The following is a 16,827-nucleotide window of genomic DNA, read 5'->3' as shown; positions in this document are numbered from 1 at the left end:
AGAGAAACCATAGCTTGAACTCGAGTGGCTGGGCAACGGAGGTGCCCTGTTTATTTCCCACGGTTTGGACCCAGTGCAATGTTTCCTCATCCCTCTCCTACTGCCTTAGGACAAGAAACCTAGGGCTGAACAGAGGCTGCTTCCTGCAAGAGGTGGGTTTACATATTTTGAAGCAGCCATAATCCTGCTGCAAAATGCTGTGCAGCACCAGGGCTGAGCTGGATGCATCATTGTATTACGTTCCCATATGTCACCTCCTTGTCCCACAGCTACTCATTTTTGCCGTATGAAACCAGGCACTGGGGAGTGGGGTTAGAGGATGGGAGCATGGGTCTGCCCAGCACACTGCTCTTGTTGCAGTTACCAGGTCTGTGTGTGCTGGGCTGCAGGTACTTATTTTGTACCTCAGCACTGGACCTGTGGAAACAGACCCAGGTGACCAAGGAGCATAAGAGTGACAAGCCAGGCTACGGAGTTGGGTATTAAGGAAATGGAGGGGCACGACATAAACAAACACGCGCAGGGATGGGGGCAATGCCGTGCCCTGAGGTTACATTTGCAGTAATCCTGTCCAGACGTCTGGTTCCAAGTGGGTGTCTTGCAGTGCCCAGGGTGGTGGGTGTGACAGTAGTTGACACAGGGATCCCAGCAGTGGTGGTGGTCACTCTTCTGCACCTTGACTGATGGCACCCAGGGGAGCAGAAATCACCACAGGCAGGGAGGAGAAGTGAGAGAAAGAAAAGGTGAGAAGTGTAAGCCAGGATATTGTAGACAAGAGCCTCATACTGCCTCATACTGGCTCTGAACAAGTCAGGACCCAGCCACAGTATGTCAAGCACCAGCAGCGAAGATGCATCCCCACATAACCTCATGACACTTGATGCAAAGTGGCAGAAATTCCAGCCCTTCCCCATGAAAACCTCCACATCCTGAGCCAACAGCCTGACTAAGCCGTGCTGGCAGTGCACAGATGTCATTACCATTTGCAGTCTGTTGTGCGACGTGCGAAAGCTCCCTCCAGCCACAAGTTTCCCCACAGAGGCCATCAGCATTATCTGACAGCACCGGGGAAACCTCCTTGTGTTGTTTCCCACCTTGCTGATGGAGCTGCCCTCCCTGGGACAAGGCTCAACACCTTCTGCACATGCCAAGGACTGCTTTGAGCACTTTGCTTGGCTTCAGCGTTTGTTTTTTTGAGGCTGCTCTTGGCCAGGAATCCATTGCTGGGTACACATATGGGAGAAAGAGAGGAGTAGCAGAGGGCTACCTCCAGCTCACCAGAACAAAAGGGATTTTATACACCACCGCTTAAGGGCAATTACAGAGCGCCACCGACACAGGAAGAGATGCCAACACTGTGGAAAACAGTAAATTAAAACATGGCACCAACATGGCAGACTCTATTCAAGGCCACACAACTGCTTTAGCTTCAACCCTAGCCTCAGCCCAGCACATGTTGGCAGAAATCTGCTGCAGCGTGACATCCATCATCTGGAAATCCCTTGTCCCAGGAACTGTCACAATGGTCTCCTCTGGAATGCCTCAAACACCCCCCCAGGCACAGGTCCCCTGTCTATTCTCACTGATGCTCCTTTTGCCCCTGAGCAGCACAGGGTTCAGTTTGGTCTTCCTTGCCCAGCAGCACTGGTTTTCTCTCCCCAATCTCTGCACCACACTGTCTGGGTCTATTTTCTTCCAAGAGGAATTTCTGGCTAACGAGCAAGATTGCAAATGTCTCTTTTATTTAGCTAAGCATGAGCGACATCCCACAGCGGAGCATCACTGGAGCCACGAGTTATCCCAGAGCTCTTCACCTCACAAGCACTTGCAGTGACTGGCAACCACCTTTCCAGGGTAAGATCTCCTCTAGGCTCTGTGTCCTCCAAGTAGGCAGAAACGCCACCAGTCCTAGTACTACCAGAGCTTTCTGAGGGTGCAAACTTGGCACAGGGACTCAGTTTATTTAGTGGGTCCACCCAGACATTTCATCTAAAGGTCATTGTTAGTGCCTTTAACAGTGGAAATCTATTTTGTGTGCATGCATCACAGGCATCAAATCATTTAGGTCAGGTTTTTCAACTAATATAATGATTATATTTAATCTTTGCTAAACATTTAGTGAGTTTAGCACTTATTCTATCAAGCTCTTAAAAAATCCACTTCCAGCTCTGGGGTCCCTATTTTGTGGATTCAGAACCAGGCAGCTTTTAAAAACAAAAATCAAATGAATAAATGTAGCTATATCTAGACAAAAAGGAAAGTTCTTAATAAAATTAAATACTTTGAACATGAGGGACAGAGCTTATGGGCATATATACAAAATCATTTAATCCATTTAAAGTAATTAAAACTCTCCCATTTGTCTATAAATTCTTAGCTCATATCTGAAACAACAGAAAAAAGTGCCTTTGAAACTCAGATGTCAGTGCGTTGGGAAAGAGAAGAGATTTTGGACAATTCTGTGATAAAAACCTACAACAGCTTTCCCCATGCTTTCGTACATCATCCCTGCCTAAGGAAACCCATCCATCCCAGCACCACTCCTGGGCACCATCCACTTCCATTGATCTTGTGAGCGGGACGTAATCCTCCCACAAACTCTCAAATGCCCCCGTTGCCACAGAGAAAACAAACTCAGCTTGACAAATCCGTGCTTCAGCATTAGACCATATTTTTGCATGGCAGCTGCAGCTTCAGATCCCTCTCCACCTCCTCAATAGCTGGATCTTGATTGCACAAGAAACCACATTTAAAAAATAGAATGACAAACTCCATGCAGGCACATGCTGGAAGGACTCAGTAATGCAAGTGCTGAAGAGGGATGTGTCTGCAGAGTCTCCTCTCCTCAGCTGCATTCCCTGGGCTTCACTCTCCTTCCAACCATGACAGTTTGCTTTTGCATGGCCCACTTTTCCTTACTGCCCCTGTTTGTTTCCCTAAACTCAGAAAAAGCAGCCTGTGGAGTTGGCACCCGGTGCCTGGAGCAGAAAGCAGCGCCTCTCCCTAGTCCAAATGCAGTTTGTCAACTTTGGTGCAGCTCCTCAGCTGCTCACCATGGTCTGCACAGTGCTGTGGCTGGTTACACCACTAAGGAGCACTGCTTTGTGAGCTGCTCCCTCTCCCTTCTGTTGCCACCTCCTCCCTTTCCCATCCCCATCAGCACTGGTGAAGGTGTAAGCCCAAGCACTGGTCTCCAGCCACACACCTCTGCCTCCTAACAGTGTGGATAAGCAGCATCCCTCCCTATGATCCTTCACGTGTTAAAGAGTTTAATCAAAAGTGGGAAAATTTGTTTAAGTCCCTTATTTTTGATATTAATGTGTTGCAATTGTTCTCCTAAGTTTGTGTTCTGGATTTCTGCCACAGCAAACTGATCTGATAGGACAAGGGGTAATGGCCTCAAGTTACACCAGGGGAAGTTCAGGTTAGATATTAGGAAATATTTCTTTACTGAAAGGGTTATCAGGCATTGGAATGGGCTGCCCAGGGAGGTGGTTGAGGCACCATCCCTGGAGGTATTCAAGAGAGGAGTTGACATGGTGCTCGGGGATATGGATTAGTGTTGGGTGGTGTGGTGGTGTGTGTGTGTGGTTTTTTTGTTTTGTTTTGTTTTTTCATTGGTTGGACTAGATGATCTTAAAGGGTCCCTTCCAACCTAGGTGATTCTGTGATTCTGTGATGTATGGAGGTTTGGGTAAAAAGGCTCTGAACACACCAAGCTGTCCTTCCACAGATCCCCCTTCTCCTGAGCTGCTGCTGAATGCATATATTCTGAAAGGAGATTAGGACGAGGGCACTAATGGAAGAAGAATAATAGTTTATTTTAACAGCTATTGAAAAAGGATTACAGCTTTCCATTTTTGGGGGGGCACAAAGGTCAAGTCATCCATACCCTTTGTTAAACTTTGTTAAACTGCTTTAATTCTGCACAAATTGGGCTGGACATGTAAGAGATTTATTTCTAGACATAGAGATGTTACTAGATTTTATGTTTCATTGCATCATGTTAAAGAAGACAACAGAGATATTATCCTTCTTTCCCCAAACCTCCCTAGAAGAGAACGGAAAGAAGAGTTGTGCCCAGGGCTACTGAGCACCAATGATATTAAAATGCATGTTCCTGAGCGACAAGTGATTGAAAATGGTTGCAAAAGAGGCTGGTACTGAACAGTCACACCTGAAACACCCGAATTACAAGACCACTAGTACGGACTGTAACAAAACTGCAGGCAAGAGTTGCAAGAAATCTACTAGTACTGAGGCTGTGTTCACGAGGAACTTTATATGAGAGCCTGAGTCAGCCTCTCACGTGGAAGGAGAAACTAAAGGTGGCAAGGATGCTCATCAGGGTGAATCCCTAATGACATTTACAGGCATTTTGGGCTTGATTTCACCGGAGACAGAATTTTTTTCCCCAGTATTTCTTTGGTAGGGGGTGGTGGAAAGCAGCAGCTACAGATGCATTCACTCTACCCCTGGCTGCTCGGACACAGCGGCCATTCAAACAGTCTGGTCCAGAAGATGAACACTTGTGTTTCCTAAGGAAGCCTAGCTACTGACACATCCTTTACAAAATCTTACCAGGCACCAGCAAACGACAGCTGAGCTTGGAAATACATTTGCCAGCACCAAGGTTGTTTTTCTCCCTCTCCATTAAAGTCTCTTATCTGAGACACTAAGGAAGCGGCTTGCACAGCACTCAGCACTGCAGAACCCTGGGATTCCCAACTCCAATTTCCCCATTCAAGCACAGATGTTACCTTTTTTTTCCTATTCACATCCTTGAAGAACGTCATCTAATCACATGCATTTTATCAAAACATCTTTTTTTTCCTCCACAGATGTCTCTCTTTGGAGTCTGTTGCCAGTATTCAAAAGCAGCAAGAACCCCAGTAGGGATCACAAGTAAGTTTTGAGGGCAACCAACAGTGTTTGCACGGAGGACACACCTGTTTCTGGAGGCTTCAAAGGCAGTCGGCTTTGGTGAACAGGTAATATCTCCAGCTTGACATTTTCTGAAGTGGCAGCTAAAAGCTGAGTTGCCTCTAATAAGGAGCAGTGCTCTGTGCTCGTGCCATCAATGGAGAGAATATGGTCGCCAACATGCAACGCGCCACATCTGCAAAGGAAACAGCAAGAGAAGCAATTCTACACGTGGCCAAAACCATTGTCCTTACAGTTGGGAGCGGAAACATACAAAATTCAACTGTGTATGACCATGTGAATTTATTTTCATATCTCATTTTTTTCACTTCCAATTTGAACCTTAAGTTCAAGCATTGACCAAAATACCAACTAAGATGGTTCACACTTGAGTCAGTGCTGCTGATGGCTTGGGAAAGATATTTTAAGTTTTTAATAGTGCCCACTCATAGCTAGTCTGGGTGGCTGAGGGCTTACCCAGCAGTGAAGTTCTACAAGCCAGCAGTTCAGCCCAGGGACACAACTACCCACAGCTAGGGCTGCATCATGGTCTGTCTCTCTGCATCCCCACGTAAAGGGTGACTCGCTGACTTGCCCATCAGGAAAAGGCTCTAGCCAGAAGTCTCCAGAAGAGGTGTTTGCCATTCCACAGCTCCAGGGCAGTCAGATCTGAGGTTTTTAAAATAGAGCTCAGCTTTCACATGCACTGAATTACATTCGTTCCCGGTGAGGAGTGTCCACTGGTGTTGGGTCAGATATTTTTAGCACACTTAGTGCTAAGAACATGTGGACATGGCCATTTCAAGGCAAGGCAGGGAAGAATGGTATATAACTAGCAAGGGGACAAAAAAGCAGCGGAGAAAGGAAAAGCAGAGCTAGGAGCAGCCTGTTCAGATCTGTACCTGTCCACCACACTGGCCGGCTTGATCTTGTCGATGACAATGACCTGCTTGTTCCGGTGTGTGGCTGTCGTCAGTGTGATTCCTAGCGTAGACCCCGGAGTCTTTGCTATTTCAACTAGTAAAGGACCTGAAGCATTTGCTACAGTATCTGCAAAACAAGAGAGCATCTGAAGACACTCCTCATACAACCTTTCCCATTTCTAAATGCAGAGGGTCAGCCAATAGCGCTGACTCGTTGTGTGTATCAGCAAACCTGTAGTTTGGACATCCTACAGGCTGTGTCACACAGAAACTTAAAAAACTGATGACCGGCACACAAGTCAACTCCTGTGTGCTTCAGCACCAGCTTCGAAATATCGCTTCAACTGCTCGTTTCAGCTCCTCCAGTGCTTATAAAAGCCTCCTCTCTCCCATCAGACAATACAGGGGTAACTCATGTTTAAAAGCTGCATTTCTGCAATAAGCTTAATAGATGTTGTAAGTGAGACTATGAAACTCCTACAACATTGCACTTGTTAGCATAAGCCTGCACCGTACCTATTCATCTCTTCTGAGGAGGGGGAGGAAGAAGAAAGCCTGTGTTTCTGGTTGATTAGACAGAAATTCCCTCCACCTCTATTACACACATTTGCTTCCAGATTACCTAAAGCCACTGTAAAAAGGCTGGATTCACACACGTGAATTCACACACCATCACACAACCCACAACCAGCACCCCATGTGTAGTTTGACCCCCCCAAAAGAGCAGTTCACAGAAATCCAGCCATCCACTTCAAAGGAAAGGCCAGAAGAGCCCTTGAGAGCTTGATGCCTCCTCAGCCCTTAATTATTCATAGTAAAGCTTTTCTTTTGCAAAGCTATGCTCCACTAAAAATGCTGATGCTACTTGGCTCCAAAACTTGATGCATGGCTCACTCTTGCTCTCTGATAAATGGGAGCATTGATGCAGATCTCAGAAGCTAAGCCACAGCGAGGTCTTCTCTGAAATTTGTTGAAGATGCTGAGTCTCTGGAGAAAGAAATTTCCCTTGGAAATTTCACCTGGGGATCAGTCAGGAGATGTTCAAGCTCTGGTCTACTCGCAGTGCTCTTTTTCCCCAGGGGAGGAAAGAGGAGAAATGAGCCATGTTAAAGGTTATGCAGGCTTCAAATAAAACACTGTTTATTCTCTGTTGAAAAGGACCACTGGGGAGACCTGCAGGCCCTGGAAAAAGCACAGCCCCATGCAATCAAAAGATACACAAAGCACCCACCTAAAATCCGTGGAAGGTGCACTTAAGCCTTTGTTAGTAAAGGAAGCAACAAGAGACTGAGGATCTCTTCAAACAGCAAACACCAGCTATATTTTGGGTTTGCAGCCCGTGTGTGTCTAGCACATATCCTCTGCAGAGGGACACAGAGTTATATTCCTCCAGCTGAAGGGAAGGAGGTAGGAAACAAAAATAATGAAAAAAAGTTTGTCGGAGTGGTAGACCTTTCTTTGCAAGGAAAATACCTACTCCTCTCGGTTTTACCCAGCGTCCAAGCTTTGTGGCTTTGCCAAGTGTTTCCCAGGGAGGTCTCAGCACAATGGTGAGAAGAAAGAGCTTTGGGTACCCACTCCCATGCCAGGATCAGTAAGACTATAGGAAATCACAGTACTGCCTCCAGCCCACAGTCTCGCCTCACACCGCATGGGCCACCCTGACATCCCTTTTAATTCCCATCTCCAGTGACATAGATGAGAATTGCTCCAAATCCATTTTATAGAGGCATTTGTTGAGGCAATACCAGCCAAACCTCTATTAATTATTCTAGGGAAAGATTTGGCTCAAATCAAAGGTCAGGAGTCTGCTATTTAGCAATATTTGTGAGGCGTGATTAATATGGGGCTATTACACCCAAGCTAATTTAAAAAGAAACACGGAGAAGCCAGGGCAGGCCATACATAACCTTACTGTAGGGAGTCAATTGGTGTTGCTGCTTTGGCACCATGAGGTGTTTCTGCAACATCACGCATGGCTGAAACCTCACCCAGCATCTGTGGAAAAGACATCTGCAGCTCTCCTGTGTTTCACAGCAAATCTCACCTTTCTTAAACCAAGATTCTTTCTCACAAGCCGAGAGTCTAAGCAGTTGTTCTGGAGGCTCAGGACTCACAAGATATTCAACTCAAATGCTGCTCAGCATGTACTGAGGGACAAAAATCACACTGTTGCAGAACAAGAATCACTGAGGCCAGTGACACCAAGTTTAATATGGATACAGCAGCTTGCATCATTTCTCTAGGGTTTTGTCACCAAGAAACAGAAAAAACACACATGCATATGCTGCCATGTGTGACTGTTGCAGATTTTCATGTAAGGGTATGAAAGTGTTTTGCAAGCAATGAATTTTGCTTTCCAGAGGATGATGGTACCATTTACAGATTGGGAAATTGAGGCACGGCTGTCACACAACTTGTCCAAAAATAGAAGGGAAAAGCGCAAAGAGAAGAGGGAAGAGGTACCCAATTTGCAGATGCAAAAAAATAAACTAAAACCTCTTAGGAGAACCAAACCAGAGAGCTTCCCCCTTCCTGACACAGCTTGTGATCACAGAAGCTTGTGATCCCTCTGGCTTCACAGGTACATGGAGGTTTTTGACTTCACGGGACCCTCTTCAGGCCCTACCTCCTGCCACCGCTCAGCAGATGCCGAGCGCTCACCCGTTTGTGGGACACTACCAGCCCTCCACTCCCTCAGCCCCACAGACCCAAAAATCTCCAGCCTAAAAATGAATGGGTGGAGGGGCAGCCAGGGGAAGGGAGAGGAGGAGAAGGCACAGCAAGTCGCTTTGCTCAGTTGTCATCTCTGGCGGAGAGCTTCCCCCCTCCGTGAGCCAACCCTAAAGGCTTGTAGCCCAGTGCCTTGTGTCATGGCACACACAGCTTATTTACAGAGTTACTATGTATATTCAGGTGCCACCAGTTTCTGGCTGATCAGTTTACTTGTTGTTTTTTTACTTTTTTCTCCCCCTTTGTCGTGGTTTTGGCTGAATTTACCAAAACCGGACCGGCAGATGGCCCTTCCCCCCCCTTCCCCCCCCTAAAAGAGGAGAGAGGAGGAGAAAGAGATAAGGAGATTCAGAAGTTTAGAATGAACTAAACTACTTTAATGAAAAATTAATATTAAAATAAAAATAAAGAAGAAAATAATGAAATAGATACAATAGATACAATATATACAAAACCATATCAAGCTCCCAGGATGACAGTCACGTCACCGGCAGGCACTGGGGAAGTCCCAGACTGGACTCAGTGACGACTGGGAACTGGATTCCAGCTCTAGAGTCAGGAACACACGGATCGGGATGAAAGGCAGATGAACAGACAGAGTCCTCTCTGGACGTCGGCCATCGCAGGAAGAGGGCTGACCCTTTGATCCCTCAGCCTTTATACTGAGCATGGGGCAGATGGGATGGAATACCCCAGTTGGTCAGGTTTGGGTCACCTGTCCTGTCCACTCCTCCCCACCGACGTGACCCCTCTACATTTTTTCCGTTTCCGACCCTCTAAGGGGGCAAATAACGAAATTGGCCGACCTTGGTTGTTATAGCAATAAGTATAAGCAAGGGCCTCCCTGCATACCGTTCCTTGGCATGGAGCACAAACATTGGTCTTATCATTCTGAGAACGAGCAGTTTTCTCCACAATATGCCGTTAATTTCAGAGAGTTAGAGGAGGCCTAGCTAGGATGTAAAGTTACAGAACAGAAAATTGTTCGGTTTTACTTCAAACCGGGACACCCTTTTTTTCAGGGTTTGTAAGAAAGAGTGTCACAGTGGGAAAGCATCTGTTTATTGCAACGTTTATCTGGCAAAGGGCAGAGATTTTCCCGATGCCCAAGGGAGGTGCCTGCACAGTTCGCACTCCTTTTAAATGGAAATGGCAGATTAATTTAATTCCTTTGGTGGCCTTGAGAAATCTCAGCCAATTTGATTAAAAGCCTGCTGCGGCCCCATCCTACACTGGCCTCTCTGGTGGAAGCGCAGCAGCTGGGGGATGCTCGGTGGTGGTGGCAAGCAGCTGCCGCCTCCCTCACACCGAGAGCGGGGCTGGCCCCATGCAGTTCATCCTCAGTGTGTAATTTTGGCTGGGAATCCATGCAGCCAGCTGGGGAACGCTGTGATTCAACACTCCCCCGCAGAAGCCTTGGTCTCTTACCAAGGACAGATGCAGAAAAACAACTTTCCCTCCTCGAGGGTCAGCCCACACCACCCCAGTGTGTGCGGCTGCAGCAGAGAGCGAGCGCAAGGCAAAAAACTCTATTTTCCCTGGGGATGAACAGGTCAAGCACCACTTCATGGTGATGTCCCCAGCTCTCGTAAAGAATCAAGTGACCTATATGGTTCCTCCAGCCCCTTCACCAAGTTTTCAAAAAGGGAATTAGGAATGCTCCCTTCAGGCTAATAACATCCCCACAGGGCTTCCAGCACCTCCTACTCCCTTCCCTCTTCATCTTCCTGGGGCTGGGAAAGAGAATAGTAATGGCTGAGATTGCAAAGAGTCTGTAATAGTTGTGATTTGGGATTGAAGCACTCATCTCCTGTTGCAGTTATTAGCTGTTGCCTGGCAAAACTGTCTGCAGAATTGTTTTAAGCTAAACATTCTACATCATCTTGCCTTAAAAGAAAGCAGAGCAAGCATATCCCTTTACAAGGTTGGGGAGAAGTACTTTCTATGCAGAAATTGTCTAAGAAAGGGGTCGTTTTTACATCTTGGGAAGTATCTGGCCATGGTGAACTGTAATAGCAACACAAGATGGAGAATGACTGCATAAAACCCTGCCATCGCTCTGTGTTCACTCAACCCTAACATTTTTATGTGGGAGAGTTACTCAAGAAGAAATACCCACACACCTTCATGGCTATTTTTGCTCCAAGTCAGGTTTTAAAACAATCAACTTTCTGTAACAAAGGTACCAGGGGACTATACAAACAACAAAACCCCCCAAAAAGCCCATTTCACATGCATCATTAATTGTTCGCTACTCCTCAGACTTGACAGCTCTGTGCAAAATCCCTCCTTAACTCTGCCTGCCCCCTCTCCAGGCAGGGCTGCCAGCCCAGCCAGCCTGCAAGGAAAGGAACAGGCATCTCTTACTGACCACTGCAGTTACCACAATCCAAGTATATAGAAAGGTAGAAAATAGGGTTAAGGTGGTTTCTGTTTTCCATCATTTAAGCACTTCCTCTTTTTCATGAATACCAGCCCATTTCTAAGGAGAAGCTGCTCCCGTAGCATGGCAGAAGCCAGGCAAGTTGCAGGCAACAGCTGAGGCAGCAGGTTTTCCTTCCAGCTCTTCCAGTAGAGCACGTGTCTGTGTGGCACATGCTTGCCCAGGTCCTGACAGCCTCCTGCCCCAGAGGGACCCAGTATGTCCACGCTTGTGGAGTTTCTGCTGAAAGGGAGGGGAAAGCTTGGGAGAAGGAGGCTCAAAAGGAAGCAGAAAGCTCTCGGGGCTGGCACAAAAAGCTCCCTTATCCTGGTGCAACCCTCTCACACATTGCACGGAGTGAGTTTGGCTGTTCTCAGCTTTCTTTCCTTGGGGGGTAGTGTGGTATTAAACTCTCTTAGCTGCAGATCCTTTTTCCCTCCTCACTGACTAATCAGAAAACAACCTGGTATCATGGACTCCTACTCCTCACTGGACCCTAGGCTCAGACATGCTGAACTGGTTTGCAAAATTTGTGGAAAAAACTCCAATCTAGGCCAGCTTGTAGCTCCAGCGGAGGCAGAAACCCCTCTGGAGACATATATGCAACATCAAAATCTAATGCACAGCTCAACAAGCTTCCAGAGCCAACACAGCTTCGGACTCTGTGGTAACCTTAAACTCATTAACAATGCTCCCTGCAGTAACAGCTGTGTGTCACAAAGCCAGCTCAAAATTACTTTACAGTAGCTAATAATAAACTCTTTCCCAGAGCTTGAAGCTAAAAATCAAATAAAATAAAAAACAAAACAAAAAAACCCCAAACCACCAACCCTCCAAACCCTCAAACTTAATATCTACTGTGTAGAACACTTTTTAGAAATACCCATCCTCTGCCCTCCAGTAAATTGTCATCTTTGGGGTCAACCAGTTGATTACCCCATATTTATTTCAGCAGCAGATCTGAACTAACATTTCTAAGAAAGGGAATAGTTCTAGAATTAAGCCAAAATTCAAAACCGAAGCTGCAGCCACATCAAGTCTCTGCCTGCTTGCAGCTCACTCCCCTGCACACATTTAATAGTGTTATTTGCAGTGCTGGCAGAGCGCCGACATTCCAGTGCCCTGTAACTCTGATTTCTCCTCTTTGTTTACATTAGAAACTCCCCTTTCCCCCCCTCCTCTAAAATCAGTCATCATTCCCATCGAGGCACGCCATAGGATAAGAGCATTTCATTTCCATGCATTTAACATAGACGTCTTTGAACTCTGCATCCTACACCCATGTTGGCAGCTCATTGCTCGGCAATTTTTCCACTGAAATCAAGTATCTCAGTTGCTGTCTCTAGTCTCACATAGTTTCCAGGCAGTCAGAGAACACGCGACCACAACCACCTTTGCCTTACCCATGATGGTCACATCATACTCAATCTGGAAGAGTGCCTCCTGGCTGCACTGCCGCAGGATGTTGAGGGCATCGGCGTGGGTCATGCTGTGCAGAGGGATCCCATCAATGCTCAGCAGCCTGTCCCCAATTTTCAAGGACCCTTCCCTGTAGGAAGTCACAGGCAAAAGTTACTAAAAAATTTTTTGTTTGTATATATATGTATTTGTTTACATTTAGATGTATCTTTATATATATTTATACATATTTATAATATAGCTATATATGTTGTGCATATTTCATATAATTATATAATTTTGTATATATTTTTTTCATATATAGGGGGTATATATAGACTAAAAAGCTGATTACTTTGATCCTGTAGGAATTGAACACTCCTTGGGACAACAGTTTGGGTTATTTATAGTGCCAGGCCCATCATATTAAATTAGAGAGAGAATTAGCATGAGAATAGATAGACTGCCTCCTGGTTTCTAACACAGCATCGGCTCTTCCTCTGCACAGGTTCAATTAAGTGGCTGCCTCTTGAAGAGGAGTTTCTGCTTATAACTGTAACATATACACATGGGTCAGCCCATGAGCACCGGACCCATCCTTCCCACACACCACCTGTGTCATTCCACACCAGCAGCATGAGAAGCCTTGGGGCAAGGAGGACAAGAAGGACACACGTCCAAGAGCATAGTGAGAGCTGCTGGTCTGTCATGTGAAGGCAAACGTTGGAGGTGCAACACAAGCATTACCTGTCTGCTGGGCCACCCGGCCTCACGTAGGTGAGCACCAGCGGCCTGGACTTGTGCCAGTCTTCATGGGCTCCCCCTGTAATCAAACCGGGAAAGCCATAAGTCACTGGAGGTTTGAAAGTCTGAATGAGAGTGCTGAGAAAGGAGAGACATTTATCACATAACAGCTGACAGCCTGAAAGCAAAAAGACTGCCCTGGATTAGGCAGTCATCAGTCCTTGAAGGCTGCATGGGATGCTCTCCAGGACACGCTTTTGCTTTCAGCTGAGGTTTATGACATTCCTCTTCCTACTTTTCTCTTGCCACTTCCCAAATCACCTCTGCCAATGCTTATTCCCTCTTTTGTTTTCCACTGGAGAAGACACTAACCTCTCAGCACGAAGCCAAAGCTGTTGCCTTCCTTGTAGAGGGACACCTCAATGGTCTTGGGAATAATGCCAGCGCTGCTCTCTGGCACTAAAGGAAGAGAAAGAGACCCAGTTGCCACCAGACAAGCCTTTTTCACATGACCCTACAAAATAATACCAAAACCCATCCAGAAGGCATTGAAATCAAAGTCCAGCCCCATACCCATATTGTATCTTCCCTGCTGGAGGTAAAAAAAGTCTGACCTGGACACATGAACCTTCATCAGAACGAACTATCATGGTTTAGGATGATTTCACCAGCTCAGTGTTGTGCATCTCCCCTCAAATTTTTCTTGGTTAATACTTTGACATTCAAGTAAAACCATCTCGTTTATCAACTGGCTTTAATATGTTCAGCATTACTCAAAAGCCAGAAGCTTCTCCCACAGATGGAAACTTATTAAACAAAACCAGCAGCAGAATAAGGAATCAAGTCACCATCTGACCTTAAAGAAAATGAAAATCCCAAATCCTCAGTGCAAAAGGTTGGGCATTTTTTCCCTTACCTCTCATATTTTGACTTTAAAAAAAGATTAAGTGAATCCTTTAAACTGATCCTAGGGGCAATTCAGTAATTTTATGTTAAATACACAGTACTATTTAATGTACAAAAAAGTAAAGAGAAAAAGAAAGAAACTGTTTCCGTCCCTTGCCATCCCCTGCTATTTAATGATTTATTGGACTACTGCGGTGAACGTGGGACAATTTGCCACTCTTCTCCACCCAGAACCACACGTGGCATTTCAGCCTGGTCCACTCCAAAAAGATCAATTCCTAATCTTCAAGCCAAGTGCAATGAATGGCCACAAAGATAATCAGAAAAGAGACAAAGAGCTCGACTTCAACCTGGCAAACCAGAGCTGAAGGCTCTTCTAGGCATGTCTGTGCTGGTGTCCCCCCTCCTTGGCTCAGGATGGGGTTTTTGAAGTGAATCTCCTCACTGTCCTCACTAACCACATTGGTCCTCACTGTCAAGCACCCTGAGGGCTTGCAGCCAGCACCCAAATTTGGGCTAAACTAACCCTTAAACTAACCTAAAAGACATAAGTGGAGGCATGGTACTGCTTGGCAGGCAGGAAGCCCTGGGGACCAGCCTACAGTGAGGCCAAATAACCCCCCAAAACACTGTCCCCCACATGGCCGCTTTGCTCCTGCTGCTGCACACAGACTGCTAACAGGGACACAGCCCAGAAATGCTCCAGAAGGGAAAAGCTCAGGGCACGGGAAGGCTCCCAGCTAAGGGGCGATACTCACATACCAAGAAAAGGGTATAAAGCATCCATAAATGAGTTCAGAAACCATCCAATTTCCATCCTAAGCATCCAAGCATGAAGTGCTGCAACAGTCTTTCGTAAGATCAGTGGGGAGCAGGGAAACCTAAGCTAGTGTTAACACAGGGCTTGCTTATTTATGAAAGAGATGATGTGACACAGTGGCCTGAAAACCACACTTGGACTTGCAAGGTCTCTTCCAAAGCAGGAAATTACAAAGTGGGGAGAAAAATTCAAACCCACAAGCACAAGCGAATGAATTGCACACTATTTCTGCTCTTTGCCCAGGGAAAGAGAGAGAATGAGAGAGGGAGGCGGGTGCACACAGCAATAACAAACTCTCACCGCAGATAAAAGCCCACAATGAACTGGAACAAGGCAATAATTGACAATTCCCTGTATTTTTCAGTGCCTCTTTGTTTGGATTAGTCATAAACAGCATCAATAATCTCATTGGAGAGAAGTCACTGTTTCAGTGTGTGTGTCCCTGCCCATTCAGAGCTGGGGACATTTTGCATCGCTGCTATTGATCGAGCCATGTGGTATTGGCCCTGCTCCTTACCTGGTAAGTACGGCTTATGAGATTCCTGATAGCCAGGCTCCCAGCTAAGGAGAAAGGTTATGAGCTGTCATCTCTAGTAGTACGAGAACATGGAAGACTTGAAACACAGGGTTTTTGTTTGTTTTACCAGGGTTGTATACAAAAGCTAACTAATGTTTACAACAGAACAGAGAGGGATGATGGATAGAGATTTAGCTAATTCAGATTATTATTTTTTTTATTTCCTAGGCCTTTATATGATCGTTTATATATTCAATACTTTTCACATAAAGGGAGCAGCTATACCAAAGCTATGCAGTGTAAGATAGCTTCCTATCTGAGGCAAAACGTTTACATTGCATTATTTTTGTTTTGCCTCTCATCTTATTTTTAGTTGTTCTATTTCTTCTGCCCAATCATCCTCTGATTGATCTAGGTGACTGAATGAGTAATAACTGTGGAGAACATTTTCACAATGGAAAGCCTGTGATGAGAAACTGTATCGAGGAATTTGTTTTAATCAGAACAAACAAACGAGGGCAAGAGCAACAGAGTCTCCCGTGTCAGGACACAAGCCCTGTTAATGTGAGCTGGCCTTGCCAGCTTCTGCCGGGGCTCCTTAGCTGGAAAGCAGATTGCTTCAGCTTCCCTTCTGAAAACACACAGCATTTCAAAGCATCTTGAGGACTAACAGCACTTGCCACAGTTCAAGAAAGGGGATCTGGCAATACATGCTTAAGACTGAATAAAGCCTCCCATAGCCATGCTCCAAAAGGGAGAAAGAAAAACAAGCCAAAGCAGCATCAGGAGGCAGATTGGCCTGTGCTACTGAGTCACTCCGAGGCAAGACAGACCTAATCAGCCATCTCCCAGCGGTGTGCATGAACAGGCACCCACTGTGCCGGAAAAAGCACTCTGCTCCGACTGCACATAGCTCTGCAGCATCCACCGCCGCACCGCGAGCAGATGAAGGCAGAACGTCAAAATGCCCCTGGATACTGCCTTGGCCATGACGGCTAATGCACGAGGAAGCCCATCTGTACCCCAGGACAAAAAGCAGCCAAGAAAAGAGAGTAGCGTTATCAGAGAGGCACCCACCGGCTGGCGGAAGCTCGTACTCTACTTCCAGCACTACCCTTTCGCCCACGTTTTTCAGCAGGCTTATGATCTCATCGTGCCGCAGCTTGGTCAGGTTAATGCCATTCACCGACTTGATGTAATCCCCGACATTTAGCTGGTCACTTCTGCAAATAAAATAAATAAGAAGAAAAAAAAAAAAAGCAGTAGTAGCACAAAATCTGCTACACTCAGCCTGGATGTGCCTGATGAAACTTTAGTAACCGGGGGACTCTGAACAAGCCACCAACATTGGGCTGATCTTAGCTGACTGCATGTGCCTGCTATCAGGGAAGTGCTAAAATCGAAGCCATCTATCTTTCCCAGTGGCAAGTGTTCGGATCGG

General features: G+C 46.1%; 1 protein-coding gene across 1 annotated transcript in view; it reads right to left on the bottom strand.

Annotated features, from left to right (window-relative positions):
- GRIP2 (glutamate receptor interacting protein 2) overlaps nucleotides 1-16,827 on the bottom strand; it is a 297,087-nt gene that overhangs the window by 38,701 nt on the left and 241,559 nt on the right. The window contains exons 4-10 of the mRNA XM_074151381.1: nucleotides 16,464-16,609; nucleotides 13,516-13,602; nucleotides 13,147-13,222; nucleotides 12,405-12,550; nucleotides 5,826-5,973; nucleotides 4,950-5,119; nucleotides 555-680 (exon numbers count right to left, since the gene is read on the bottom strand). Of these exons, the coding sequence (XP_074007482.1) occupies nucleotides 555-680; nucleotides 4,950-5,119; nucleotides 5,826-5,973; nucleotides 12,405-12,550; nucleotides 13,147-13,222; nucleotides 13,516-13,602; nucleotides 16,464-16,609 (899 nt within the window). The remainder of the gene's footprint in view (nucleotides 1-554; nucleotides 681-4,949; nucleotides 5,120-5,825; nucleotides 5,974-12,404; nucleotides 12,551-13,146; nucleotides 13,223-13,515; nucleotides 13,603-16,463; nucleotides 16,610-16,827) is intronic.

Source organism: Numenius arquata, chromosome 8 (genome assembly GCF_964106895.1).
Source record: "Numenius arquata chromosome 8, bNumArq3.hap1.1, whole genome shotgun sequence".
Lineage (NCBI taxonomy): Eukaryota > Metazoa > Chordata > Aves > Charadriiformes > Scolopacidae > Numenius > Numenius arquata.
This window is presented reverse-complemented; position numbering and strand designations above follow the sequence as displayed.